This window comes from Musca autumnalis, unplaced genomic scaffold (assembly GCF_047663935.1).
Source record: "Musca autumnalis isolate F117 unplaced genomic scaffold, ASM4766393v1 scaffold_2, whole genome shotgun sequence".
NCBI classification, from domain to species: domain Eukaryota; kingdom Metazoa; phylum Arthropoda; class Insecta; order Diptera; family Muscidae; genus Musca; species Musca autumnalis.
In genome coordinates, this window is record NW_027411755.1 from 13331936 (window position 1) to 13359692 (window position 27757).

At 34.4% G+C, this 27757-nt stretch overlaps 3 protein-coding genes and 1 long non-coding RNA gene across 5 annotated transcripts; 1 reads left to right on the forward strand and 3 right to left on the reverse strand.

Annotated features, from left to right (window-relative positions):
• Positions 1-380: 380 nt before the first annotated feature.
• On the reverse strand, positions 381-1685 carry Polr1F (RNA polymerase I subunit F). Its single transcript, XM_073967043.1, has 2 exons — positions 1013-1685; positions 381-951 (listed from the first exon to the last, which is right to left on the reverse strand). Exons 1-2 carry the CDS (start codon positions 1556-1558, stop codon positions 562-564), a joined length of 936 nt encoding a protein of 311 aa, XP_073823144.1. The 5' UTR covers positions 1559-1685; the 3' UTR covers positions 381-561.
• A 2481-nt stretch (positions 1686-4166) lies between these two features.
• LOC141393689 (putative RNA polymerase II subunit B1 CTD phosphatase RPAP2 homolog) lies at positions 4167-6550 on the forward strand. The gene is made up of 4 exons (XM_073967044.1): positions 4167-4318; positions 4375-4489; positions 4572-4669; positions 5731-6550. Exons 1-4 carry the CDS (start codon positions 4275-4277, stop codon positions 5921-5923), a joined length of 450 nt encoding a protein of 149 aa, XP_073823145.1. The 5' UTR covers positions 4167-4274; the 3' UTR covers positions 5924-6550.
• On the reverse strand, positions 5944-9109 carry Fkbp59 (FK506-binding protein 59kD). 2 transcript variants are annotated; one of them, XM_073967040.1, is made up of 8 exons: positions 8724-9109; positions 8517-8659; positions 8327-8447; positions 7537-7675; positions 7207-7463; positions 6925-7019; positions 6614-6862; positions 5944-6369 (listed from the first exon to the last, which is right to left on the reverse strand). In XM_073967040.1, the coding sequence occupies exons 1-8, from the start codon at positions 8926-8928 to the stop codon at positions 6208-6210; spliced, it is 1371 nt and encodes a 456-aa protein (XP_073823141.1). In that variant the 5' UTR covers positions 8929-9109; the 3' UTR covers positions 5944-6207. The 2 variants fall into 2 exon arrangements, with proteins under 2 accessions (XP_073823141.1, XP_073823140.1); XM_073967039.1 differs by having other exon boundaries at positions 5944-6372.
• A 13499-nt stretch (positions 9110-22608) lies between these two features.
• On the reverse strand, positions 22609-23912 carry LOC141392143 (uncharacterized). The gene is made up of 4 exons (XR_012409786.1): positions 23781-23912; positions 23644-23701; positions 22970-23236; positions 22609-22906 (listed from the first exon to the last, which is right to left on the reverse strand). It is a non-coding gene; the product is annotated as an uncharacterized lncRNA (long non-coding RNA).
• Between the last annotated feature and the right edge of the window lie 3845 nt (positions 23913-27757).

The following is a 27757-nucleotide window of genomic DNA, read 5'->3' on the forward strand; positions in this document are numbered from 1 at the left end:
TTTAATTTTGTAAGACAACAAAATTGTCGTACATTTTTCGTGATATCAAAAAATAACCCTACGACGACTACAAAAACGTCTACGCCAACCAATTATTTGGATTGTAAAAACTGTAGGTTTGGTTTTTCTTCTGGATTAAAAGTTTAATTTTGTTCTACTAACACTTCTATTAATTTTTGTTAGCAAAAGAAATATTTAAAATTTGATAATTTTGTTTTTAAATACGAATATATTCATAACACTAATCAGTCGTTTCGAAACGTCAACTTGCAATTTTGGATACGACTACGCCAATCGTAATAAGGCTGATTATAATAGTGCTTGATCATAGATTTCTGCTTACTCTTCCATGTGTTATATCCCCTTTAAAGAAGTCATCATAACATGTTCTTGGAGTTAACTTTATTATTCCAAATATGTATGATGGCATTCATACATTTTATAAACTCTTTTTGTACTCAATGCAATGCAAAAAATTCTAAAAAAAATATGTTGATATTTAAAACATTTACAAGTTATTGTAAAACTTAATAAAGTTGCTTAAGAAAGGTTAAAATAAAACTAATAATGTTTAATGTGGACGGATGACGATTTTACTGGGGTTGGTGTTTCATCTTCACTTTTCACCTTTTCTTTTTTAATCTTTTTTGGTGTTATTACAGGTGTTTCTTCTGAATTTGATTCGGTCGCGGTGGAGGAGTTGCTTACTGAGTTAGAGATTTTTCGCTTCTTTGAAGACTTTTTACCAGGTGTTTCTGTACTTTCTTTTTCAGCCTTTTTTGACTTTTTGGAAGATTTCTTTGCAGCCACCACCGATTGTTCCATAATCCCGGGTTCTTCGGTTTTTATTAGAGATATGAGCTCATCCAGTTCTTGTATGCCTTCCTTTTCTTCTATACCTGAATCACCATTGTCAGTGTTTTCATAATCATCTTTGAAATTGATTTTCCTCTGCAATGGCAAAGAACTCAAATTAATATCCATCTCTCATTCAATACATTCGAAAACTTACCCCCTTCATGACTTCTCCCTCGGCCGTCAGCAGTTCTCCATCAATGTATGGGAAAACATTTTGTAAATTATATTTATTTATGCGAAATTTAACTTCCTGCTCCATTTGTATTTCATCTTTGTTAACTTTGTGGCTAACTCTCAGATTGGCATTGAAAACTCTGTATAGGACCACACCAACGTGTTGGGCAGCAATATGTTTTACAACACCTGTCAGCACAGCACCTTCCGTGGGTTTAAAGACATAAACATCAGCATTAATGTTTACATGTATTCGCGGATCATCGGCTCGTAGGGCACCTGTATGACCCAGTACTTTCACCTTCTTTACATCCAATACAATGCCATCTAGTTGGACATCATAACTGCCTACTTTATTTCTCACAATGTGGGCCATAAGGACATGCTTAAAGTCTGCCAAGCAGAATGGTCCCATAGACAGATGCAAGTTGGTATTTATTTTATGAACGCACGATCCTTCCGTCTGAACGTACTCATCCAATTCTTTAACGGTATATTTAACATATTCTTGCAGTCTTTTAGCCATTATAAATAAATTTCTTTGAATAACATGCAGAATATATTATTAAATTGGTGAAATGAAAAAAGTTTATCAAAAAATTACGCTCACAACAAGAGCATGTGGAGTTTTCCAGGGTTTCCCAGGTCGAAAAACGAACAGCTGATGGTTATCACTAAATGTAGGGAAATATAAATCGATTAGTGACATAAGCTTCGTTCCAGTACTTTTTTAATGATAAAAGTGTCAAAAGAGCAAACAATCGAAAATGAGTCAAACACACACATTTTTCCAAAATGTACGGGAACGAAAAAATGGCAGAAACGTCAAAAAATCTAGAACAAATGTCAAAGTCGGCGTTTTTTTTTGCACGCTCAAATTTGTCGTATAAAAAGTTTCTAAAGAGGGAGCCATTCAGCGCCATTCTTGTTCAAAGAGAAGTGATCATTTTGCAACTTTTTTGGTGTACCGGAACGCATTTCGGAGAAAAATGTGTAAAATCTTTTTAGTTCTGGAACGAAGCTATAGACATGGTAGAATAGTTATAAGGTAGGCCAGCTGTTACAATTTTTTTCTTATTACGGCCTATTCTGTCAAAAAATAGGGTTGAAATTTTTTATTGTTGTTGACATTATGCAATAATAAAGATGCATCGGTGAATTGCTTCAACAAAAAACTTCTGCAACACTATACCTTAAAATTAAAAACAATTTTTATTTGCATGGCAAAATTAAATTGTTAATTTTAATAGTAATAAATACTTGCAATAGAGGAAATATTGATATAAATTGAAATTTGTTCCAAAAGTACGGGAATGGAAAAATTACAAACATTGTAAAAATTCTAGCCGAAAATCGGACGCCATCAATCACTTGTCAAGTAGAAAATAAGAGAATGACATTTTTTACTGTCATAAGTTTGGGTACAACTTTTTTTATTTTTGAAACACTTTTCTAGCAACAATATTCTGGAGTCTAGCTAAAGTAATTATGTATTATTATTTTTAAGGTCTGGGTACATAGCTACCTAGCCTGCTTGCTTTGCTTTGCTGCTTCGTTTCTGACATAAGAAAAGTAAAAGAATAAAATCATTTTTTATTTTTCATTTGTTAGTACTATACACAATTAATACGATATATAGATAATTTTACGATAATTTTCGAAATAAAGTTGTAAAGTCCTATATTGTCGTATATTTTTGATGAATAATTCAATTTACAACAACTTGTTTTGAAAATTCATGTTCAATCTGCTGCGCATATGCATCTACCTTGATTATTGTGATATGTTTGAAACATGGCAGAACTACCAGGTAGTGGTATCACACCAGCTGATCGAATATGAAAAGTCAAATCCCTTTATAAAAAAAATATTTTTGTTGTAATTTCCCCAACAACATAAAGAAAGTTTTGACATAACATATTCAAAATTTTACGATGCCACTACCTGGGTAATTGTGCCATGGTTTGAAATCAACAAAAAAAAAAAAATAAGTTGGTTTGTTCCAGTACTGCAAGAATCTACTAGTTTTTACTATTTTCTTCGATAACATAAAGGAAAAAATGTTATCGTAGTAAAAAAAAGTAGATTCTTGCAGGTTCTGGAACAGAGTAAACACCGTTGTGTATTTCAGGATTTCACGAAATCCAGTGGATTTTGGAGCGCAAGTATAAACTTGGCATTAAACCTCGTTTTTTTGATGGTAGTGTAAATTAGGTTTATTCAAGTGTATAAATTGGTAAGTTAACAACCAAAATAAAGCTGTTGCTAAATCCTACCGATAGCAACAGTGCTGTCGACTTTTATTGATACTTTACATTCATAATTTAGCGTTTTAAGCTGGGTACACATTGTCAGTTCTGAACGACAGCTTTGTTGTTGCTTGCTAGTTGCTTGCTTTTTATCATTCATCATGCAACCGCAAAATGTTTTGTGGTTGCTGGATGGTTGGACAGTTATCGATACTTGAGAAATATCGACATTCAAAACTGACAATAGGTCTGTTCGTTTACTCAATAATTTGTACAAATTTGTACAAGTCCAGTAACTTGTTGTAATCGACTAATGTCTTTTGCATGGTACTGTAGAGTAAACGAACAACATCCAGTAACAATTTGTACAAATTGTAAGTAAACGAACACACCTAATGTTACCGATTTTTGTTGGTACCTCAAAAAATTAGTTACAGAATTCCATTTCTGAATAATGAACAAAGCGAACGAGAAAGAACGAAGTGAGCATGGCACAATTACCAAGGTAGTTGTTCGAATATGAAATGTCAAATCCCTTTATAAAAAAATGATTATTATATGGTATGTTCCAGTACTGCAAGAATCTACTAATATTTACTATTTCTTTCGATAACATAAAGGAAAAAATGTTATCGTAGTAAAAAGTAGTAGCTTCTTGCAGGTTCTGGAACAGAGCAATTGTTGTAATTTCCCCAACAACATAAAGAAAAATTGCAATTAACATATTACAAATATGTGGATGCCACTACCTGGGAGTGTGGCATTAAAGGGCGACTGGAACTATATGAAGTAAAGGAACTATATGAATGCAACAGTCGGATATAGTTCCAATAGTTCCTTGTTCGGAATAGTTCCTTGGAACTAGTTCGTTACGGAACTACACAACTCTAGTTCCCATTTTCAGAGTGTTTTTATTAAGATAAAATTGGCCGTGGAGGACTTTTATAGAAATAAACAATTAAAATAAACATATTTTCAAAACATACAACAAACATGAGCAAAACAACCACAAAATCTTCTAAAACTCAACACCTAAGGTGAGCATCTACAGACTTACATTCAAATCTATTGCCTTTAACTGTTCATTTTTTAGCAAAGAACAATTGATTGAAGCTATTCGGAAGAAAAAGGAATGTAATGCTCGTGCCCAGGCCATTGTGGAATCTCTGTTGGAACGTAACATAGATGAAGATGCGTTTCTTAGAAAGGTGGGCACCAGTAAGTTTTCTGCCAATTACTCTACAATAAATGTTGATTTTCTTTTCTCATTTTGGGCGGCGGCGGCTTTAGCTTAAGGATATAAATCAATGTCACTACGACGATATTGTGGATGAAAGGAATATTTTGCAACTTTGTTCGTATCCACTTTGTGACAAGGTTTTGAAAAAGTAAGTATAATTATTGCTCTGTTCCCCCAGAACCTGCAAGAAGCTAATATTTTCTACTACGATGACATGCAATATAGTGATCATTGCTCAGAAGATGTAATATGAAGACTAGACGTATTGCGAGAAACGAAATTAGGATCGCCTGCTCCTATAAAGTGACTGAACTCGGATTTTTTGAATTTTTCCTCAGAAAATAGCTGAATGGCGATTTAAAGCTTTCTCCTATGAACGGATGCAAAACTCGGTTAGGAAGAAATTTTTCCAAAATTAGATTTTTGTCATAATCATATGTTCATTTAGAACTTACGCAGCCATTAGCCCGAATGAGGGGTGAATGTCAACTCCCCGTGAGTTTTCTCATTTTCCCCTTTAAGTTGAAACGGCAGAAAGATAAAACTCTGGGAGTTTTTATTCAGAATAACCACTAGATATATTGCCGTAATCAGCATTCCGAGATCTACCTGTAGGAATATTACTCCAAGACCAGCACTTCATAATTAAGTGCTCAAATATCTGACCAGTACAGTATGGGCTCGAAAATCCATTAATGCTGTAGCGTTTTACTCTGCAATGTGGCAGCCGTTTTGTCATCCCTGCACCGAAGTTAGGGTTAGTCACCAATATTCGGACATTTTGTAATAAAAACAATATTACCGAAGTCTTTTAAATGTAGATGTACTGCCCGTCATGGTTCCATACACATTTTGCCGTTTGAAATTGTCAATTTAATATATAATTATTTTACAAACATCCCAGGCGGGACAAGGGAGACTTCTCACATATCAATCAGTGCATATTAGCTCAATGATATGGGACCTACAGTTTATCGCCGAGTCCGAACGGCGTGTCCTAAGAGAAGTTGTTCACGTCTGAAATACTCAGGAAATGTTGCCAACATTACTGAAGAGTATTTTGCCACCGTTGAAAATTTGATGTTGCCTAGACGGGGAATCGAACCCACGACCTTCTGCGTGCAAGGCGTGTGTGCATACCATGGTGGCACCAAATTTGTCAGTTTACTGTCCTTTTGATCGTATTGTTTTTTTTTTTTCTCTTTTCAGTGTCCCCGCAAAACAGTATCAAATCTCCACAACGACCAACAAAGTCTATGACATTACAGATCGTAAAAAATTCTGCAGTACAAAATGTTTTAAGGCTTCCGAATATGTCAAATCGCAAATGTTAACCAGTCCGTTGTGGATGAGACAGCAAGAGATTATACCTGAATTCAAATTGTTAAAACTGGATGATTGATTGATGTACACACAAATCGGTATGATTTTTTAGGCATTTATTTGTGATTTAATATTTATAGCTCAATTCGAAATCAAATAAAATTATATTTATTTCTTTTTTATATTACTAAAACATAATATGGAGATTTATCGTTAATAATGAATGTATGGCAGATTATACACAAATCCAAGCAATGATATACATGTTATATAGGGGAAGGTGAGATTTGAAGGAACAGGAATTTATGGTTTAAATTGGGATGTTTCGCATTTTTGTGGGTTTATGTTGTTGCTGTTATTGTTTTATATCATAACAATATTATCCCTTTCTAAGGCATAATCTGCTTCTCGTTTGGTATCTTCATCTGTCCATTCATCACCAGATTTTCGTTCACTGGCTGCTTGGGCATCTTCATCTTTCCATTCACCACATTTGGCTAAGACATCATCTTCAGGTTTCTCATCCTGCTGGGAATAGAGTGGCAACAAAAATTCAAATGTGTAAACGAGGGGTTTTTGTTTAAATGTGAAAAACTACACGCACATACACAAACTATTTTAAGGTATAATTTATTCGTTTTTATTATAACTACATAGAATGAAAATTTAACAAAAAATGTTAAATAAATAGTCACAGTTAAACTAATTTCTAATTATTGCTTCAAATATCAAAAAAGTGAAATTTGTATAAAACAGTTCGGACTTATACCTCTTTATCGGCAGCTGCCAGTTTTGTAAACATATTGGCATAGATACGCTTCTCTTTATCCTTGGCCTCCTTGATTTTGTGTTTACAGATCTGAATTTGGTTTTGAGCAGCTTTATTGCTAGGTTCCAATTCGAGTACTTTCTGGAAGTCAACCAAGGCTTCATCATATTCAGCCACGGTTACATTACATTGGCCACGACGGTAGAGAGCTTTTATGTTATTGGGTTCCAATTTGAGGGTTTCATTACACTAGAAGGGGAAAAACGACATGGAACAACTTCGGAGACGGTAATTTTAAATAGTCTACTTACGGCTTGTTTAGCCTCAAAATGTTCATTTAACTTTTGATGACACAAAGCCTGATTACTGTAAGCAGCTGCCTTCAGCTTATTGCTTTCTTCATCACCTATAAAGAATGAATATAAAAATTTGGAAATAATTTTGTAAAAGAATGTCGCAATGATAGTTGCAAATTTTGCAGTGATCGATACCATAACTAGACAAGTTGAGTAAACTTCATTAATAAAACCTACGACCAAAGTGAGTCCTATCACTTTGTTATGCCATTTTTTTTTTTATCATCAAATACTTACTATTATTATCCAAAATATCCACACACTTCTTGTACATCTTCAAAGCCAATGCATAGTTCTCCTTCTTGAAGTACTTAGTGCCCTTTTCTTTGTAAATCTTCGAATGTTCAATACGCTCTTCTTCGGTGAACTTCCAATCTTCAATACCCTTTTCACAATCATTTAATTTAATGATATATTCTACAGTGGCATTTGGTGGTATATTGAATTGTTCATTTCCCTTGGTACCAAAGGCATATTTGGGTTTAATTTTAAACCTAGTAAAGACATGATGAATTCAAGTTAAATTTCATACGCACCTAACACATTTTCTGAAAAAATTAAACCCACCTTGATTCCTCTCCAATTACCATTTTTTCGATGGCAATTTCAACGCCTTCAATCAAGCCAATGTCGCTGCCTTCACCCAAATTAAATTCAACATCACGTTCCTCGAATACTTTGCCATCGTATTTGCCAATAATGTGGGCTGGAATATTAAAGTAATTTTATTAATTAAACAAAAATTGAAATGGAAAATTTAATCTATATATATAAAAATGGTGTAAAAAATGTATAGTAATTCATAAAATGAGAACGGCTAGGCCGATTTCCGTAAAATTTTTTGTCAGTTATTCGTATTTTCGAGGAGAAGGTCTTTACGGAAGAAAATTTTGGAAAATCTCTCTGGAAAAGTCGGAAAATTGGAAAAATCGAAAATTGAGTTTTTGTATGAAATTTTATTCCTTAATAGCGAAACGAAGTTCGCCGGGTCCGCTAGTTCTAAATAAAAATTTAAGCAGAAATAGTTTTATTTTATTTATTTGTTTTGCATTTGAAGCTAAAATAAATAAATCAATTCCACTTAAAATTTTAAATTAAATATTTGAATTTTAAATTTCGAATTCCATGCTGTTCTGTTGCTAAAAAACAAAACACCGCAAAAGCATTATCGATAACAAACCATAAACACACACGCACAACGCCACCACGAAAAAACAACAACAACCACACACTTCCAGAAAATTCGATTATTCTACCAACATTTTGGTTCGGCATAAATTAGATTTGCTAAACCGCATATCCCCACAGATATGCATATTCAAATTAAGTGATATCCGTATTGGAAAACACAACCTACCTTTGCACAGGGAGCCATCATTGGGACCACGTCTTTTATCACTGCTTGCAATGGTAAAACGTTCAATGCTACCATCTTTATTTGGACTAATGTCAGCCCCCATCCAACCCAACATTTCAAGCTAAAGGAAAAAAATGAACAATCTTAAATGAAAATCTAAAACACAAACAATAAATCCCATCTAATTTACCTCAAAAATTAATGTAGCATTAGGTGGTATACTTGGTGGACTACCACTTTCGCCATATGCATATTCTGGAGCACAAATTAAATTACATCTTTCACCCAGTTTCATAGTCAAGACGCCCAAATCGAAGGCTTTTATAACACTTCCTAAACAGGGAGAAATTAATTGGATTAAAGGTAATTCTTCCAAACAAATAAACCTTGTACTTACTTGCACCCAGCTCAAATTCAAAGGGTTCTCCTCGATCAACGCTGGAATCAAAAATTGTGCCATCAGTAAGACGCCCCGTATAATGCAATGAGACTTTGCACCCATTTTCTGGCGTTTCATCACCAGTACCATATTTCAAGATTTCCTTCTGTACACCACCATCTTCAGTAATGGTAATTTTTTCCAAGACTTCTCCAGCAGTCATTTTTGTGTTTTCTTTAACTTAATTTGATTTTTAGATTTTGCAATCAACTTGTATTTGTTCCTTGAAGTACTCACAATGAAATGATGAAAAATTGTCGAACGAATTCGCTATACCGAGTTCTTTGCGGAACGAAGCAGTTCAAATCGTTCATTCTGTGAAGTGAACTATCGGAACAATGTGCAGTTGTTTCATTTGTGTAGTTCCATAAGTTCATGTAGTTGACGTCATTATGTTTAAGCTGGATACACATTGTCAGTTCTGAATGACAGCTTTGTTGTTGCTTGCTAGTGTGGGCGTTCATTTTTATCATTCAACATGATGGTTGGACAGTTGTCGATTAGAGCTGGCAAACCATCGATATTCCCAACATTAGATATTTTCGATATAATATTTTAAAATATCGATTGCTATCGATATTATCGTTAAGTTATCAACACCATTACTTTGGAGATGAAAATGGCGGAAATGTCAATGCTTTTCTTGACATTTTGCACAAGTAGTTCACAGAAATGTAAAGGAGAATAAACAATTGCTTTTATTTTGTAAAAATATAAAAACTACATTTTACTTCCGAAAAATGTGTACGTGTGACTACGTACTTTCTCACACACACAAAACTGAAAAACAGCGAAATTTCTATTTATTTCAATGAATTTTAGGTTGGGTCTTTTTGTTCCGATAATATCGATAGGCAAAACTATCTATCGATATTGACTTTTAAAAAACAATCGATATTATCGATAGTGCCATCCCAGCTCTATTGTCGATTCTTGAAACCTTTACCTAATTAACTGCGTGTTGCGTGTGCGTTCAAAAATACAAAAACAAAATACATGTATTTCAAATTGAAAACAACAACAAGTACATGTATTTTGTTTTTGTGTTTTTGAACGCACACGCAGTTAATTAGGTAAAGGCTTGAGAAATATCGACATTCCAAACTGACAATAGCTTCGTTCCAGAACTAAAAAGTTTTTACACATTTAACACATTTTGCACATTTTTGCCCGAAATGCGTTCCCGTAAACCAAAAAAGTTGCAAAATGGTCACATCTCTTTGAACAAAAATGGCGCGGAATAGGTTTCTCTTTAAAAACTTTTTACACGATAAATTTGAGCGAGCAAAAATGTGCAACATGTTTGCCGCCTTCTGATTAGCTGATAAGCCGACTTTGACATTTGTTCCAGATTTTTTGACGTTTCTGCCATTTTTCCGTTCCCGTACATTTGGGAAAAATGAGTGCGTTGAACTAATTTTTGACAGTTTTCTCTTTTGCACATTTTACCATTCAAAAGTACTGGAACGAAGCTAATGCTTGGTTTACATTTACGAAATCCACTCGATTTCAACTGTCAATTCCATTGCTCAAACGTCAAATGAAATCCAATGGATTTCAGATGAGATTTCATTTGAGCGTTGTCATCTGTAAGCATAATTGAAAACCATAAAGCAATTTTTAGTAATTTATCTGTTTTTCTTTCTAAACATTAGAAAGAAAAACAGAAAACCAGGGGTGCCAAGTTGGTGGTTTTCCCGCTACTTGTGGTGATTTCTGACGTACAAACACCACTTTTTAAGCAGGAATTTCAACTGTTTTAAGGTAAAAATCGCTGCAGACCTATGTGGCTGTGGCGTCAAATGAAATCCAATGGATTTCAGATGAGATTTCATTTGACGTTTGAGCAATGGAATTGACAGTTGAAATCGAGTGGATTTCGTATATATAAACATAAGCTCTGTTCCTTTACGTGCAAGAATCTTCAAGTTTTACCACTTTTTACTCGAAAAGCGTTCCTTTACTTCAGACACAATACAATTCATATGGGAGCTGTTTACAACTTTTACTACTTTTGCCGGTTTTACTATTTTCAAAAGTAAAGGAACAGACCAATAGTGTAATGTGTACTGCTCTTACACGATCAGCTTTGGCTGTCGATTTTTTGGAAATATCGATAAATGTCAAACTGTCCAGCAACCACAAAATATTTTGTGGTTGCCTGATCAAAAATGAACGGCCACACTAGCAAGCAACAACAAAGCTGTCATTCAAAACTGACAATGTGTACCCAGCTTTAGAGTTGTACCACGGTGGAATAATAAGGTGTTACATCGATAACAATAATTGGACCATTTACCGGACCAAACGTCAAAATTTGCGAACAAATGTTGACGTTTGGTGTGGTAAATGGCCCGGTTATTGTTATCGATATAACACCTTCTCATTCCGACGTGAGCAATACAATCTAGTTCATTTGAAAGATCTAGTTCAATAGCTCAGCGGCTAGATTCTTGTTCTATGAAAATTTGAAATGAAAAATATTTATATAATTTATATAATTTTTTCGTTTGACAGTTTTCTCCTTTATAAAAGTTTTCATTTCACATTTTCACAGAAACAGAATTGAGCCCCAGCTTTTTTAACTGAACTAGTTCAGTAATCTAGTTCATAGTTCACTATCCAGCATGGCACGATAATACAGGTAAAACGGCAAAACAGCTGATTATCACACTAGTTGTCATTAGCTGTGTCTGGTTACCCTAAAATTTGTAACAATTTGTACCAATTGTTGCTGGAAGTCGTCTGTTAACACAAAAAACCAGCAAAAGAGAGCGATTCGAGAGAGACATTTTGACAGTTCTTTCACTGAGAGCTTGCAAATTCTTGCTGGACAAATTTCTTCTAGCAAGCACTTGCAAGCTCTTCTTCTTCCTGAAAACAATCAATCAGCCGTTTTTAGTTTTTTGTTGATTTATGTTTGTGAACATTAAAAACTATTTTATTGTGGAAATAACATAGTCTAATTGCATTGTTTTATGGAGAACAAATTTGTAAAGTGGAAAAATACTTTTTTGTTTCATTTTCTTTTTTATTTTTAATAAAATACAACGTGTTGCTTCCTTTGTTGGCGGACAAATTGTTCTGTTTTGGCAAGTCAGCTGATTGCTTGCTGGTTTTTGCAGGGAAGGTGTCTGTTTACTTTTTAAAATTTTCTAGCAAAAGAGAATAAAAACCCTTACTCTCTGAGAAAGTTCTTGCTGGACAATTCTTGCTGGGAATGTAACCAGACAGACTTATTATTGTGAATAAAATCACATACAAGTAATTCAGAGTAATGAGTTATTGTGAACAAATTTGACGTTTGGTATGGTAAATGGCACATTTATTGTTATTAGGTCTGTACCATGATGAAATTATAAGGTGGCGTAAAACGGCCAGCTGATTGGTTTCAATCTGTCAAATATTATGTTATTGTGAATAAATTGTATGAAAACGTAAACAAACATTTTGACATATTGAAGAATTTTCGGCCAAAATAGAGTTGTTGTTGTGCTACTTACGTGACCTGTTAAATAGATCTTGGTCTGTACGATAACTTCGCAAGTAAAAATTACTTCCAAGTACTCGGCAAATTCTCAGTAACTTCTCTCAATGAATTTAACTCACTCGAAGCTAAAAATTTGCAGAACAACAATTTGCAAAAAACTTGAAAGAAGTCAGCTGATTTGACAAACAAGAAGTGTGGCGGATAAGATTTAATTTAACAATCGAAGATTGTTTACGAAAATTGTTTGATTATCAATTACTACAAAAATAATTATCTTTCCATATCATAAATTAACGACTGGCCGTCCACATAGTGTTCCTCCTACTCCATGGATGCGCCGCTTTTTGCTGGGATTTGATACCTTAGAAATAAAACAATCATCACAAACTACAAAATAAGATATTTTACAAAATAAGTCGTTTTCCATAATTTATTTATGTAGTTATCTCTTCTCTTTTTTATCTTGTAATTATTTTAATAACCAAATGTTTGTTTATGTTTTTGCAAGAATTGCAAAGTCCGCCACAAAACATTTGAATTTAAATCAGCTGATCACACTTGCAAATTCTTACAAGGAACATTTTGCTTGCAAAAACTTGTAAGTCGGTGGTGCTCAAAATATTTTGCGCATTAGTCTCTCTGAGTGTGTCTTTCCTTTACTTAACCACGACAGATGAGAATAAAGAGAACATACATATGTTCTTTACTGTTGAAATTGTGTGTTTAGGGTCCAAGGCGGTATTTGCCCTATGACATACCTTAATTGGTCCATATGACCAAAACAGGCTGCCAATGAAACTTTAACCTGCAACATATTTTTAATTATTACTTTTTAATTTTCAGATGCCTACTAACAAAGTATGTTGTGTCCCGCTGTGTGACAGTAAAGCACCCAACCCGCATGTGTTATGCTTGGTTTACACTTACGAAATCCATTCGATTTCAACTGTCAATTCCTTTGCGTATGCGTCAAATGAAAACTCATCTGAAATCGATTGGATTTCATTTGACGTTTAAGCAAAGGATTTGACAGTTGAAATCGAGTGGATTTCGTAAATGTAAACCAAGCATTATTCCATTCAGTGAGAACTCCTTGGAAACAAATGCTTAAAGAAAAATATGATTTACTTGAAAATCAACTCAAATACATTTGTTCCAAGCATTTTCCCCTCTCAATGCGTTCCGGCGGAAACAACCTTTTTCGTCTTGCAATCCCAATATACCACCTTCCAGAAGTTCATGTGGCACGAACAATTGCAGAGGGGGTTGAACCTGTTCAACAAAATGAAGGTCAAGACATGGGTGTAGAAATAATACAAGGGGAACAGATGCCAACCTCAAATGGGATTGTCACATATGTATAATGAAATTGTACCAACCTACAGATCGGAGGAGGTGCAATTAGTTCCACAACAAAACGTTGAAGAGGAACAGATAATACCAACCTCATCTGGGGTTGTGGTATTATCTAACGAACTTATTGTACCAGCCTACCGATCGGAGGAGGCACAGTATATAGTTCCACAAAATGATGAATACGTTGAGGTACTTCAACAAAATGAGCCATATCTTCCCCATGACATGGGGTTAGAAATAGTGGAAGAAATGGACCAAGGTGTTAATGAAGATGCAATTGTATTAGGTAGCAGTTTTCATTCTATCGAAAATAGTAGTAATGAGGGTGCGAGCAGGGAAAGGATGGCTTACGCTAGGATTATTTCTAGCAGTGCTACTGGACCCTATTCGCCTGAAGACGAAAATTTACTTACAACGTTGGTACTTTCTTCCAGACTCACTTACAATTATACGAAGAATGAACTAAGTTTCACAATTCCCTCACCAGACATTTTAGAAGCAAAATTTCCGAAATGCCCTATAGGTTTCGATGAACCAACAGGAGTAGTTTTGCGCAGAATTTTTAGTGAATGTCAGAAAATGAACGAATTTGTGTTCTGACATTTGAAGCAACGCCCGTTTCTCACAATGGTGATGCTTGCGACGGATTTGCTTTCCAGTTACATACTCTTTTCTATGACTGGGAATTATTAATAGCGGTAAAGGCTATGACCGAACTTTATACAGCGGACGATATCCGTTGTGTTTTGTTGCAAGTATACCAAGCCGCTAATGATATAAATGCAGAGATAGTATTGAACCTTTGTGATGGGGCGTCAGTCAATCAAAATGAAATGTCGGACATCATAAGTACAGGTTCCATATGTGGTGAAATTGTGCCAGGGTACAATTTACCTTGTGCATTTGATTTAGTTCACCTCATACACAACTTGCTTAAAGATTTCGCTAATAACTGTATAAGCTATAAAGGTACAAGCATTGATTTCCAATATGTAAAAGATTTTGCATTTAATCGTAGCAAGTTGAAACTAACTTATGAATATGCATGTATCACTTTTGACGCTATGGAAGACATCTTCAATGATGATGTTGAAGAGTTACTGTACGGTACTAATCTTGAAAATGGGCCAGGATTTAAAGAAACAAGAGAGTTTGTCATTCGTTTAATGCCTTTTGTTCAATTGTTAACAAATGAGCATCCATTTTCTCTTGACGAAAAAAGACAATTTTAAGGGAATGTGCGGAAATTTTAAGTGACATACGTTTCCCCTGTACTTATCCGTTTTCAATTTCTTTAAAAACAGTGCTTCGCATATTGGAAAAACATGGAGATGTTTTGTAAGTTATTATTTATTTATATACAGTCAGACCTCTATTATCCGTGATGGTCGGGACCGGAGGCATTACGGATAATCGATTTTCACGGATAATGGAGGCAATGTTTTTATGCAGTTTTTGAACATATTTTTAAGTAAAAATGGCATAGTATTGTACAATAATAATAGAGTCAGTAATTTTTGTTATATTTCTAAAGGTAATCTACAAAATTTTAGAAGGATACATAATACCATCATCAGATTCATCTGAACTGACTTTGTCCCATGGTTTTTGTGGTACCATTAACATACAAATTGTGTAATATGGTAGAATTTCCAGTTTTCTTTTGTTTACCTTTTGCTTGCTTAATCAAATTTATTGGAAAGTGTGATTTTACTTCCGGATAATAAAGTTTATAACGAAAAATATAGGAAATGGAAAAAAGACCAACATTTCTTTTCAATCCCGGATAATGGAGGTTCCCGGATAATCGATTCACGGATAATCGAGGTTCAACTGTATTTATAATTATTTATTATTAGTAGTATTAATGATTTAATTATTAATAATAAAACTCATTTTTTTAATTAATAAAGTGAACAATAGAATAATAAAATTGAAATATAATAATTAAAATTTATAATAATTATTTAATAAAGTGAACAATAGAATAATAAAATTGAAATGAATAATAATTAAAATGTAAATAAATTGTTTAAATTTTACTTAATTGTGTATTTTTGCTTTCAATTCAATTATTACAAATTGCTACAGGACTACTTATTATTTCCTTCTTATTATTACAATATTCATTTGGCCTGGGGGCCGTGAAGTTAGGTTTTTGAGCTTATTCCTTTTTAAAATAACTTTCTATCATAGTATCTGTATTTTAATTGGAAACTCATAGTACATGTATAATTGGCCATGAAGGCTTTCTATGTATTGAAATCGAATAAAATAAAAAAAATTACGGTGCCATCATCATCACTGGCAAAGTTATCATCTTTTTCCATGAGAAGATCTTCTTCAGGAGCATTAGTACCACCACCAGCAGGACCAGGAGCAGTAGTACCACCACCAGTGGTGGTTTTGACCTGGGTTTTGGCGATGCTTGAGTTTAGAATTGTAGAATTGTTTGTCACTTTACTGGTGCTCGGTTGCTGCTCCTTTTGGAGACGCTTGGCCGGCTGGGACGACGTTTGGTGGTGGTTCCGTTTTCCATTCCTGATGGCTTTGGTCGGCGGGTTCTGGTGCGGACCTCGAAGGCCACCTTGCCCACCTTGCATGCCTGCCTGTTGCATTTGCCCATACAACATGCCTTGCTGGTGCTGCTGGTGGTGGCTTCTTCAATGTTGTTGGTGGTCGGCTGCCGGGTCGGTCTAGTATGGGTCGTAGATGTTGTTGTCGACCCATCCGCCCTTACCGTGGTGGTGGTCGTTGTGGTCGACCCATCTGCCCTCTGGATAGTAAAAGTATATTTTTCCTGAAAGTAAAAAAGAAGGAGATAAGGTACTTATCTTAATAAATAAAAAAGTCATATTATTACTTACCCAGTTCTTTTTATCCATAATGAAACCAAAAAATTTAAAAATTTAATAAATTAATTACCACCACACGACACAATGATAATAAATAATAATAGAAATTTAAATAAATTGTTTAAATTTACTACTGTGCCATCATCATCACTGGCAAAGTTGTCATCTTCCATGAGATCTTCTTCAGGATCAGGAGCACCACAACCAGCAGGGCCAGGAGCATTAGTAGTAGCACCACCAGCAGGACCAGTGGTGGTTTTGGCGATGCTTGAGTTTAGAATTGTAGAATTGTTTGTCACTTTACTGGTGCTCGGTTGCTGCTCCTTTTGGAGACGCTTGGCCGGCTGGGACGACGTTTGGTGGTGGTTCCGTTTTCCATTCCTGATGGCTTTGGTCGGCGGGTTCTGGTGCGGACCTCGAAGGCCACCTTGCCCACCTTGCATGCCTGCCTGTTGCATTTGCCCATTCAACATGCCTTGCTGGTGCTGCTAATTTCTGCTGGTGGTGGCTTCTTCAATGTTGTTGGTGTTCGGCTGCTGGTTTCTGATGGTGGTGGCTTCTTCAATGTTGTTGGTGGTCGGCTGCCGGGTCGGTCTAGTATGGGTCGTAGATGTTGTTGTCGACCCATCCGCCCTTACCGTGGTGGTGGTCGTTGTGGTCGACCCATCTGCCCTCTGGATAGTAAAAGTATATTTTTCCTGAAAGTAAAAAAGAAGGAGATAAGGTACTTATCTTAATAAATAAATAAGTCATATTATTACTTACCCAGTTCTTTTTATCCATAATGAAACCAAAAAAATTTAAAAATTTAATAAATTAATTACCACCACACGACACAATGATAATAAATAATAATAAAATTAATAATAGAAATTTAAATAAATTGTTTAAATTTACTACTGTGCCATCATCATCACTGGCAAAGTTGTCATCTTCCATGAGATCTTCTTCAGGATCAGGAGCACCAGTAGTAGCACCACCAGCAGGACCAGTGGTGGTTTTGGCGATGCTTGAGTTTAGAATTGTAGAATTGTTTGTCACTTTACTGGTGCTCGGTTGCTGCTCCTTTTGGAGACGCTTGGCCGGCTGGGACGACGTTTGGTGGTGGTGGTGGTTCCGTTTTCCATTCCTGATGGCTTTGGTCGGCGGGTTCTGGTGCGGACCTCGAAGGCCACCTTGCCCACCTTGCATGCCTGCCTGTTGCATTAGCCCATTCAACATGCCTTGCTGGTGCTGCTGGTTTCTGCTGGTGGTGGCTTCTTCAATGTTGTTGGTGGTCGGCTGCTGGTTTCTGATGGTGGTGGCTTCTTCAATGTTGTTGGTGGTCGGCTGCTGGTTTCTGATGGTGGTGGCTTCTTCAATGTTGTTGGTGGTCGGCTGCCGGGTCGGTCTAGTATGGGTCGTAGATGTTGTTGTCGACCCATCCGCCCTTACCGTGGTGGTGGTCGTTGTGGTCGACCCATCTGCCCTCTGGATAGTAAAAGTATATTTTTCCTGAAAGTAAAAAAGAAGGAGATAAGGTACTTATCTTAATAAACAAAAAGGGCATATTATTACTTACCGAGTTCTTTTTATCCGTAATGAAACTAACACCAATAAAATTAAAAATTTAATTAATTAATTAATAACAACCACCACACGATACAATGACAGACGAGAATCGTATGTATCTAATTTTCTTTCATGGCATGCTTGAAATTTTAAATTTAAAAATTTAAAAAATCACTCACTGGGAAATGGTGCCCTTTTAAAATGTAACGCTAGCATGCCTAAATCCGTCCGTATTCCCAGATCAGGATTAGTTAGTAGTGTGTTAGTAGGTAGTTTTTTTTAATTAATAAAGTGAACAAACAAAGAATTAATAATAATAAATAATAGTTAAAATTTATAATAATTAATTAATAAAGTAACAATGAATAAATAATAATAAAATTAATTGCTTTCATTGTCAGCCTGTTTTGGTCATATGGACCAATTAAGGTATGTCATAGGGCGAATACCGCCTTGGACCCCAAACACACAATTTCAACAGTAAAGCACAGATGAGATTCTGTTGTGGTATGGCGTTGTATGAGTGCTTCCGGTGTAGGAAATCGTGTCTTTATCGAAGGAATTAAGGTTAAGATGTATTATTTAAACATTCTGGAAAGATAATTTGAAATTTAGGCGCTGAAAAATGGGATTTTGGACAACATTCCAATTTTATCAATATATGACCCCGAGCACAAATCACATATTTTTCCAAAATGGATGCTATGTAACTGTGCAAAAGTGATTCAGGATTTGAATTCTATAAATAATGTATGGAGTATTTTGGAGACAAATATAAAAAATCGTAACATCTAAAGTATAGGAACCCTGAAATATGCCTTGCAAGAAGAATGGGGAAAAATTCCGATATCTTGCCCCGAAAACTTAGATAAATCTTTGCCAAAAAGCTGTAAAGGATAACAAAAGGATGTCATACCAAGGGCTGAAACCCTAAAAAAATCTTTTTTGTTTCATGAAACTTTTAGATTGCATACTTTTTACTGTGAGGTAGAAATCGATGTTGCTTATCCATTTTTATTTTTTTTATCTAAATTTACCTGAATTTCGTTAATTTTATTTTATTATATTTAAGTTAAGACACTAATGTAAAAATATAAAAAGGAATGAAATCGTTATCATTAACCGCAACCGCAGTTTTAATGAAAGAAACTGAAGTGGATACTTTTGACTGTGATTTACTGTAACTGCCCAAAGTGATTCAAACACCTCCCCGATCCACGGATTTGAATCCTATGGGCAATTTTTGGAGTATTTTGGAGACAAATATAAGAAGTCATAACATCTAACGTACAGGAACCCTAAAAAATACCTTGCAAGGAGAATGGGGAAAAATGCAGATATCTTGCACCGAAAATTTAGTTAAATCTTTGCCAAAAAGGCTAAAAGCTATAAAGGATAACAAAGGATGTCATACCAAGTGCTAAAACCCTAAGAAATCCTTTTTGTTTTATAAAACTTTTAGAGTTGATACTTTTCACTGTGAGGTAGAAATCGATGTTTAACAATTTTTATTTTTTTATTTAAATTTACCCGAATTTCGTAAATTTTATTTTATTATATTTAAGTTAAGACCCTAATGTAAAAATATAAAAAAGAATGAAATCGCTATCATTAATTAATTCGGTTTTAAATTTCACCAATAATAACACTTCAGTATTGTAGAAGCCCATGCCCAATATCCATAAAACCAAATACTTAAAAATATGTTGGTCCTATGGCAATTAAAAAGTGTATGTAACATGGATCCATGGCAACCCTATAAGCGAGAATAACAAAGAAAACGTTGTTAAGCCTGTTTTCTATGCGTCAAAAATATTCGGTTTTTGTAACTTTTGTTAAATATTTTGCCAAAAAACAGGTCATTATCGAACTTTTTCTGCAATATTAGTATAAATTTTAATAACTGCGAACAGAGTATTTGTTCCTGTGTGCAAAAATATTATATTTTATAGCAAATTATTAAAATTTAGGGCTAAGGAAAAACGCTATCCCAGAAATGGGAAAAACTGGTCGTATTTCATTATAAAAACAGTAGAAATAAAAGGAAATTTTGCTTATTTTTGAATATTTAGTCGAATATAGTTGCAATAATGTGCAAAAGTCTCGAAAGTATAGAAATAATCGATTTCGTGAAACACATAAGCTAGCCAAAACCCAGATGTGGGAGAGAAGGTAGAGGAATCTCCTGAAAAATTACGGCTAAACCACCCTTAATTTTCTTGAAATTGGTCACTGAGTCCTAAATAACTTTCAGAAGATAGAAAATATGCACTTACTTTCCAAAAAAATCGTAAGGATAAAGCCTTTCATGGCCTTGTAACACATCATAATTCATTGATAAATACATGTCTCCTGGAAGCTACTTCGTACTTTTTGTGTTGGAGTACACAGAAAGGTCGGAAACTTGGTGGTATACTGTTTTTCCTGCTTAGGCATTCAAAACTAACTCCATTTCACCAAATTTCAGATGTACATCGAACTTTAAAGGTACATCAAGGCGAAACTTGATACTTTTCACTGTGAGGTAGAAATCGATGTTGTTTAACAATTTTTTTTATCTAAATTTACCCGAATTTCGTAAATTTTATTTTATTATATTTAAGTTAAGACCCTAATGTAAAAATATAAAAAAGAATGAAATCGCTATCATTAATTACAGTGAGTGTCAAAAATATTCGGTTTTAAATTTCACCAATAATAACACTTCAGTATTTTAGAAGCCCATGCCCAATATCCATAAAACCAAATACTTAAAAATATGTTGGTCCTATGGCAATTAAAAAGTGTATGTAACATGGATCCATGGCAACCCTATAAGCGAGAATAACAAAGAAAACGTTGTTAACCCTGTTTTCTATGCGTCAAAAATATTCGGTTTTTGTGACTTTTGTTAAATATTTTGCCAAAAAACAGGTCATTATCGAACTTTTTCTGCAATATTAGTGTACATTTTAATAATTGCGAACAGAATCCTTGTTCCTGTGCGCAAAAATATTATACAGTCAACCAAAAAAGTCTACATACACCCTATAAATCTCGGGTTTTAAGGGTAAGGAAGCATTTTTATGAAAATCCAAGTACATAGTTCTATCTCATATCTCTAATAAACAATATTACATACAACAAAAATATATTCCATAATATGAATAACGGTAAATTCTATAAAAATTAAAAAACTAATAGGGAAAAAGTGTACATACACCCAATGAAATATTAAGATTACCGTAAAATTTATGGAATAAGCAATACAAATTTTACATTTTATTGCTTTATCCAATATCTCTGGTTGCCTATGATATATTTTAGACAAAATATTAACATATTTGTGCATTAATTGCCGTCATTTAATGTCAGACTTCGCGTATAGCTCGTTAAGGCGGACCCTTGCATATTTCTTTGAGTTTTTCAGTCTGGTATTTTATGAAACCTCAGGAAATACAGTGGGACTAATTATTTTGAGATCCTAGAGCGCTTTGAAGTTTTTCTTATGGATAATATACGCTCCTGAGCTTTGCTAAATATGTGAATTCCTGAGTTGTTCATAAATTTTATAGTTTTCACAACATTCCAAGGGGCAAATTACATGCAGAAGCCTTCGAATTACCTTGTAATAAGGTCTGGTACAATCCTCGAGCATCCCCTGAATCAGCAATGTAAAAGTATCCGACATTTATAGAGCTTCAAGTGACCCTAATGATTATAATACGAGGGCATACTCGTTAACAGTGTAAATTTCATACAAATTTCATACAAATTTCATACATTCTTTGGTGTTGCTTTTATTTTGATGCTTTGGAAACTTTAGGAGCGGGTTTGTAGAATAATGTTGTACAATTCTGATTGAGTTAATGTCCAAAAATTTATTACAAGGTAATTCCAAGGTTCTTTCTTGTAATTTGACCCTTGGAATGCTGTGAAAACTATAAAAGTTATAAAAAACTCAGGAATTCGCATATTTAGCGAAGCTCAGGAGCATATATTATCCATAAGAACAACTTCAAAGCGCTCTAGGATCTCAAAATAATTAGTCCCACTGTATTTCCTGAGGTTTCATAAACTACCAGACTGAAAAACTCAAAGAAATATGCAAGGGTCCGCCTTAACGAGCTATACGCGAAGTCTGACATTAAATGACGGCAATTAATGCAAAAATATGTTAATATTTTGTCTAAAATATATCATAGGCAACCAGAGATATTCGATAAAGCAATAAAATGTAAAATTTGTATTGCTTATTCCATAAATTTTACGGTAATCTTAATATTTCATTGGGTGTATGTACACTTTTTCCCTATTAGTTTTTTTTAATTTTTATAGAATTTACCGTTATTCATATTATGGAATATATTTTTGTTGTATGTAATATTGTTTATTAGAGATATGAAATAGATCTATGTACTTGGATTTCGATAAAAATGCTTCCTTACCCTTAAAACTCGAGATTTATAGGGTGTATGTAGACTTTTTTGGTTGACTGTATTTTATAGAAAATTATTAAAATTTAGCGCTAAGGAAGAACGCTATCCCAGAAAAGAGAAAACTGGTCATATTTCATTATAGAAACAGCAGAAATAAAAGGAAATTTTGCTTATTTTTGAATATTTAGTCGAATATAGTGGAAATAATGTGCAAAAGTTACGAAAATATGGAAATAATCGATTTTGTGAAACACATAAGCCAGCCAAAACCAAGAACTGGGAGGTAGATAGAGGAAACTCCTGAAAAATTACGGCTAAATTATTACAAATTATCGACAAAATATCGATAAATTACGCAGACACACTTATTATAATATATCATATGACGACCAAATTATGACTTTCCGCTTTTGTTCTTAATGACTCCAAATTGGTTGATTTGTGTGGTATATTTTAACATGGTTAAAAAATCTGTAAAAGTAAAGAGATTATATATAAATAAATTTTAATAATTAGAAAAATGTGTTATCTTACTGCGCAAGGGATATAAAAGTTTCTTGACAATCTGGGCATTCGTAAGGTTCGGTGTGTTTTAAATGTGTAACAAGTGTATCACTTCTCGATAGAGTTGTGTCGTTCCGGAACGAACTAGTTCAAAGGAACGACCAGTACTAGGTCCGACTATGCGATTCAGCTAGTTCCTTTTGCTCCCTCGTTCGTTTTTCTCCGATTCTTTTTGCTCTTCTCTTTCAGTTAGTTCCATCAGTTCAATTTAACATCAGTTGTCTCTCTCTCCTCTCCCTGTCTTCTATTAGTGAATAAGAAATCTCATAGTGTCATTTCGTTTTCCATTTCTTCTAAACTGATCTTTGCCGAATTAAAAAAAAGCAATTGAAGTATTTTTAATTAACAAAACGATTGTAAATTTGTTTTAAATATTTGTAAACTACCATGAAGAAAGCCGAAAAAATTTTTTTTCTTTTGTTTTGACGTAGAAGAAGCAGGAACGATATGAACTGAGTGAACGAGTATGAGTGTGGGTATACATATAAAGGTTGGTACTAAAAGGAACTATGGAACTAACTGAACGACCTAGTTCCTTTTGCGGAACGGAACGGAAAAGATCGAACCGTAAAAGGAACGAGATTGCCCAACTCTACTTCTCGAGAATAATTTGAGGCACTTTGCACATTTGAATCGTTTTTCACCTGTGTGTATTTTGAGGTGTCTCTGTAATGAATGTCTTGAGGAGTACATTTTACTGCACTGAAAATGAATAAAATAAAATAACATATTTCGATGATTTGTTTATGTTTAAATAGTCATAGTCGTTTAAAAAACTTACAGTAGGGCATTGAAATTTCTCGTTTTTCCGCTTTTCATATATTATTAATTGATTTTGCCACTATTGCCGTCGTATCACCACTTTCTTTAACGACTTCTTCAAAAGTTTCTAAAATACCTTTTTCGTCGTCACTTACTCCAATTTCACTAATTTCATTTTCAGGAATTTGTGACTGTGGAGAATTTGACGATTCTATTTCTTGCTGTGAAGAATTCGTTGATTGGATTTCACTACTTTTATTTGACTGTGACTGTGGAGAATTTGACGATTCTTATTCTGGCTGTGAAGAATTCGTTGATTGGATTTCACTACTTTTATTTGACTGTGACTGTGGAGAATTTGACGATTTTCACGATTCTATTTCTGGATTTTTTGAATTTGGTCGCATTAATACAATTCGTATTGGTGGTTTGTAATTTACAAATATTGGTTGTGTCTGTGTACATTTATCGACATTAGGTTTTTTAGGTAATGGTTGCTCAGGTTCATCAGGTTGTGTCTATGTACATTTAGTATCGGTTGAATAGTCCGTTTGAACTTCAACATTTACAGTCTTAGTGTTTTTTCAAGTTGTGTTGTTTTAGGTAATGGTTGCTCAGCTTCATCAGGTTGTGTCTGTGTACATCTAGTATCGGTTGAATAGTCAGTTTGAACTTCAACATTTACAGTCTTAGTGTGTTTTTCAAGTTGTGTTGTTGTTGTGACGGCGCCGCCGGTTGTAGAATATTCTGAAAAATATAATTCAATAATAATTATTTTATCTAAGTTAAGCAAATAACAGCAACTACAATAAACTACTCCTGTTCTTTTAGTATATCTATCTGTAAATTAGGATTTATAGTTCCGAATGCCTAAGAATTCATCGTGCGAAAATTTGTCAATATAGGTCAATGTTTTTGTACAACCCCCATACAGAGGTACAGTCAAGTTTTTTCGAAAATTTTAGACATATATTGCAACCAGACTGGCCCGAATTATACATTTTGAAAGGATTGAACATATTTTTATTTATATTTTATCAAACATCATCTCCATATATTCTCGTTATACCCTCAGCATTTATGCAAACGAGGGTATATACACATCCATACGGGCAGATCGCACTACTGGAGTAGTTTTAATTCATGCATTTAAATCAAACGTTTTAAAAATAAATTGAAAATAAAAATAACAGATAATTACAATTTTAGAAAATAACCACAAAATGGAAAATCGCCGAATATACGCAAACATTGTTGCTGGAATCGCCCGTCCTCCATATGATGAAGCACACAGACGGGTCCTAATGTGCAAAGCATTGCAGGAGGGCAGGAGGTCATACCTAAGTGATCAGCTGATCCTAGGATCTAAAACACCGGCTATCCGTATTGTGGAGAGTTGGTATTCCCAATTCTCCAATGGGATTCCCCAATTCAACTGTAATAAAACTAAGAGAATTTTTCGAAATAAGAACAGAAAGGGCAGAGAATGCGTCATGAGTTTTGACGCTCAAAACATCCGCGACGCAGTACTAAAGACGCAGTACAGTTTCCTCTTATATGGCTTACATGAAGACTGGACCCTTTTCATTGGCACAGAAGGCCATCGGCATTATTCACCACATATCGTAGATATGGTAGAAAGAATGCAAGCTACCGCTGCAACCATCGGCGCTAACATCATCTTCAACGTTTGTGATTCCGATTCAATACATTTACATTTGTTGCCAAATTACGGGCAAGGTAGCATTTATCGTCAATGCATGCTTTGGTGCTATGATGTATATCACTATTTTGTCAATATTGTTTTTCAATTTAAAAATGAAAACTTAACCCACCTAGAAACTACTCTGGATTTCGCCTTTGTGGATGTCTACAGCGATAACAGAAATTACTTTAGATGCAAATATGACTACGATAACTTCTACATGGAAAGATATGAACAAATCTCACAACAAGTTATAGACGATTTAATTGATCTGTCGGAGATGTTCGCGGATGCAGACGACATACTGGTCTTGTATAAAACAATTATATTTGTTTCAGCCATGACAGGACTCATCAGAATTCTGACAATAGCGGATTTAGATTTTTTCGAGAAAATGGATATAATTAACGAGCTGAAGCAATTTGTAAATGAATCTAACTTTTACAGTAGAAAAAGATTTTTTGCAACACTAACAGCATGGGAAAGAATTCTGAACAACAACCGTGATATAAATATAAATGTCAACAAATTGACAACTCATCACTCAGTGGAACGTTTTATTAGCTACATTAGAAAACGTGTTAGAGGGGACTCCAACTCCACGTACTTTATTATACGCCAAGAGGAGGTTTGATGCGGCTATTGAGTGCCGTATTGACTACGAACAAGCCAATTTCTTATTTTGTAACGAAAAGGAATTTCCAAAATAAATACATTTTAAAACTTTATAAATATGTATGTAAATGCAGTTAGTGAACTTAATTATTGCATACGCTGAATTTATAAGATTTTAGATTTTCAATTAGGAATTACAACAACAATTCTTTGAATAATGTCGGGGTTTTTATAGATATGGGTTGATTTACCTGTTTATGACCACATCTAGACAACAAATGTAGAAATCATACAGTGTTGCGCATATCAAAATCAACAAATCCAGGATTTTGCATTAATTCGATTTTTCGATCCGTTACAATTTTTTTGAATGTAATATTAAGTCTGTCTGGTTACTTTCCCAGCAAGAACTTTCTCAGAGAGTAAGGGGTTTTTATTCTCTTTTGCTAGAAAATTGTAAAAAGTAAACAGACACCTTCCCAGCAAAAACCAGCAAGCAATCAGCTGGCTTGCCAAAACAGAACAATATGTCCGCCAATAAAGGAAGCAAACACGTTGTATTTTATTGAAAATAAAAAAAGAAAATTAAACAAAAAAGTATTTTTCCACTTTACAAATTTGTTCTCCATAAAACAATACAATTAGACTATGTTATTTCCACAATAAAATTGTTTTTAATGTTCACAAACATAAATCAACAAAAAACTAAAAACAGATGATTGACTGTTTTCAGGAAGAAGAAGAGTTTGCTAGTGCTTGCTAGAAGAAATTTGTCCAGCAAGAATTTGCAGGCTCTCAGTGAATGAACTGTCAAAATGTCTCTCTCGAATCGCTCTCTTTTGCTGGTTTTTTGTGTTAACAGACGACTTCCAGCAACAATTGGTACAAGTTGTTACAAATTTTAGGGTAACCAGACAGACCTATTTTGTGTCCCGTTGTTCTTTGTTATGCAGAGAGAGCTTTCAAAAAGCTGTTTCTGTACTTTGTAGTTGGATGGGAGCACAACAACAACATTATTGACTGATCCTTGAGAATGGGGAGTGCAAAACAAAAGCAACAACGGTATATCATTAAGGGGTCGATCATCGATAACAATTATCGTTGAGTGGCGTAGCTAGTTGTCAAAATTGATCCACGTATGGCAACTCTCAACTGAAGTTGCGAATCTCAGTTGACGAAGCGGCTGTTTTTCAGCAACCACCAATTTTCAGTTGCAGTGAACATTTTCGAAGAAACAAGAAGTAAAATAGAAGGAAAAAATAAACATTTTGTTAACAATTATTGATTCTTTGCATCATTAATTAATTTTGTGTATCAATATGGTGAAAATAACGACAAAGCAACAGTTCCGAAATATTAATTGATAAACTGAGTGAAAATCCAAACTTAGCCCGAGGAGTTCGGGAGTTTTGGTGAAACAAAAGCCACAGCGGATGAAGCGTGGAGGTCCATTTCGGACAGTTTAAACAGCCATGAACCTCCAACACGAATACCTGAAGAGTGGCAGAGTCTGGATTCACTTTAAAGCAAAGTTGAAAAAGAAAATGCCTCAAAATAAAATAAACTTCAACGACACTGGTGGTGGTCCATCACAATAAGGGAATTTATCGCCTTTGAAGCGGACATCAGCAAATCTTTTGCAAATGAATTTGGTGACAAATACAGTAGGTTCAGTT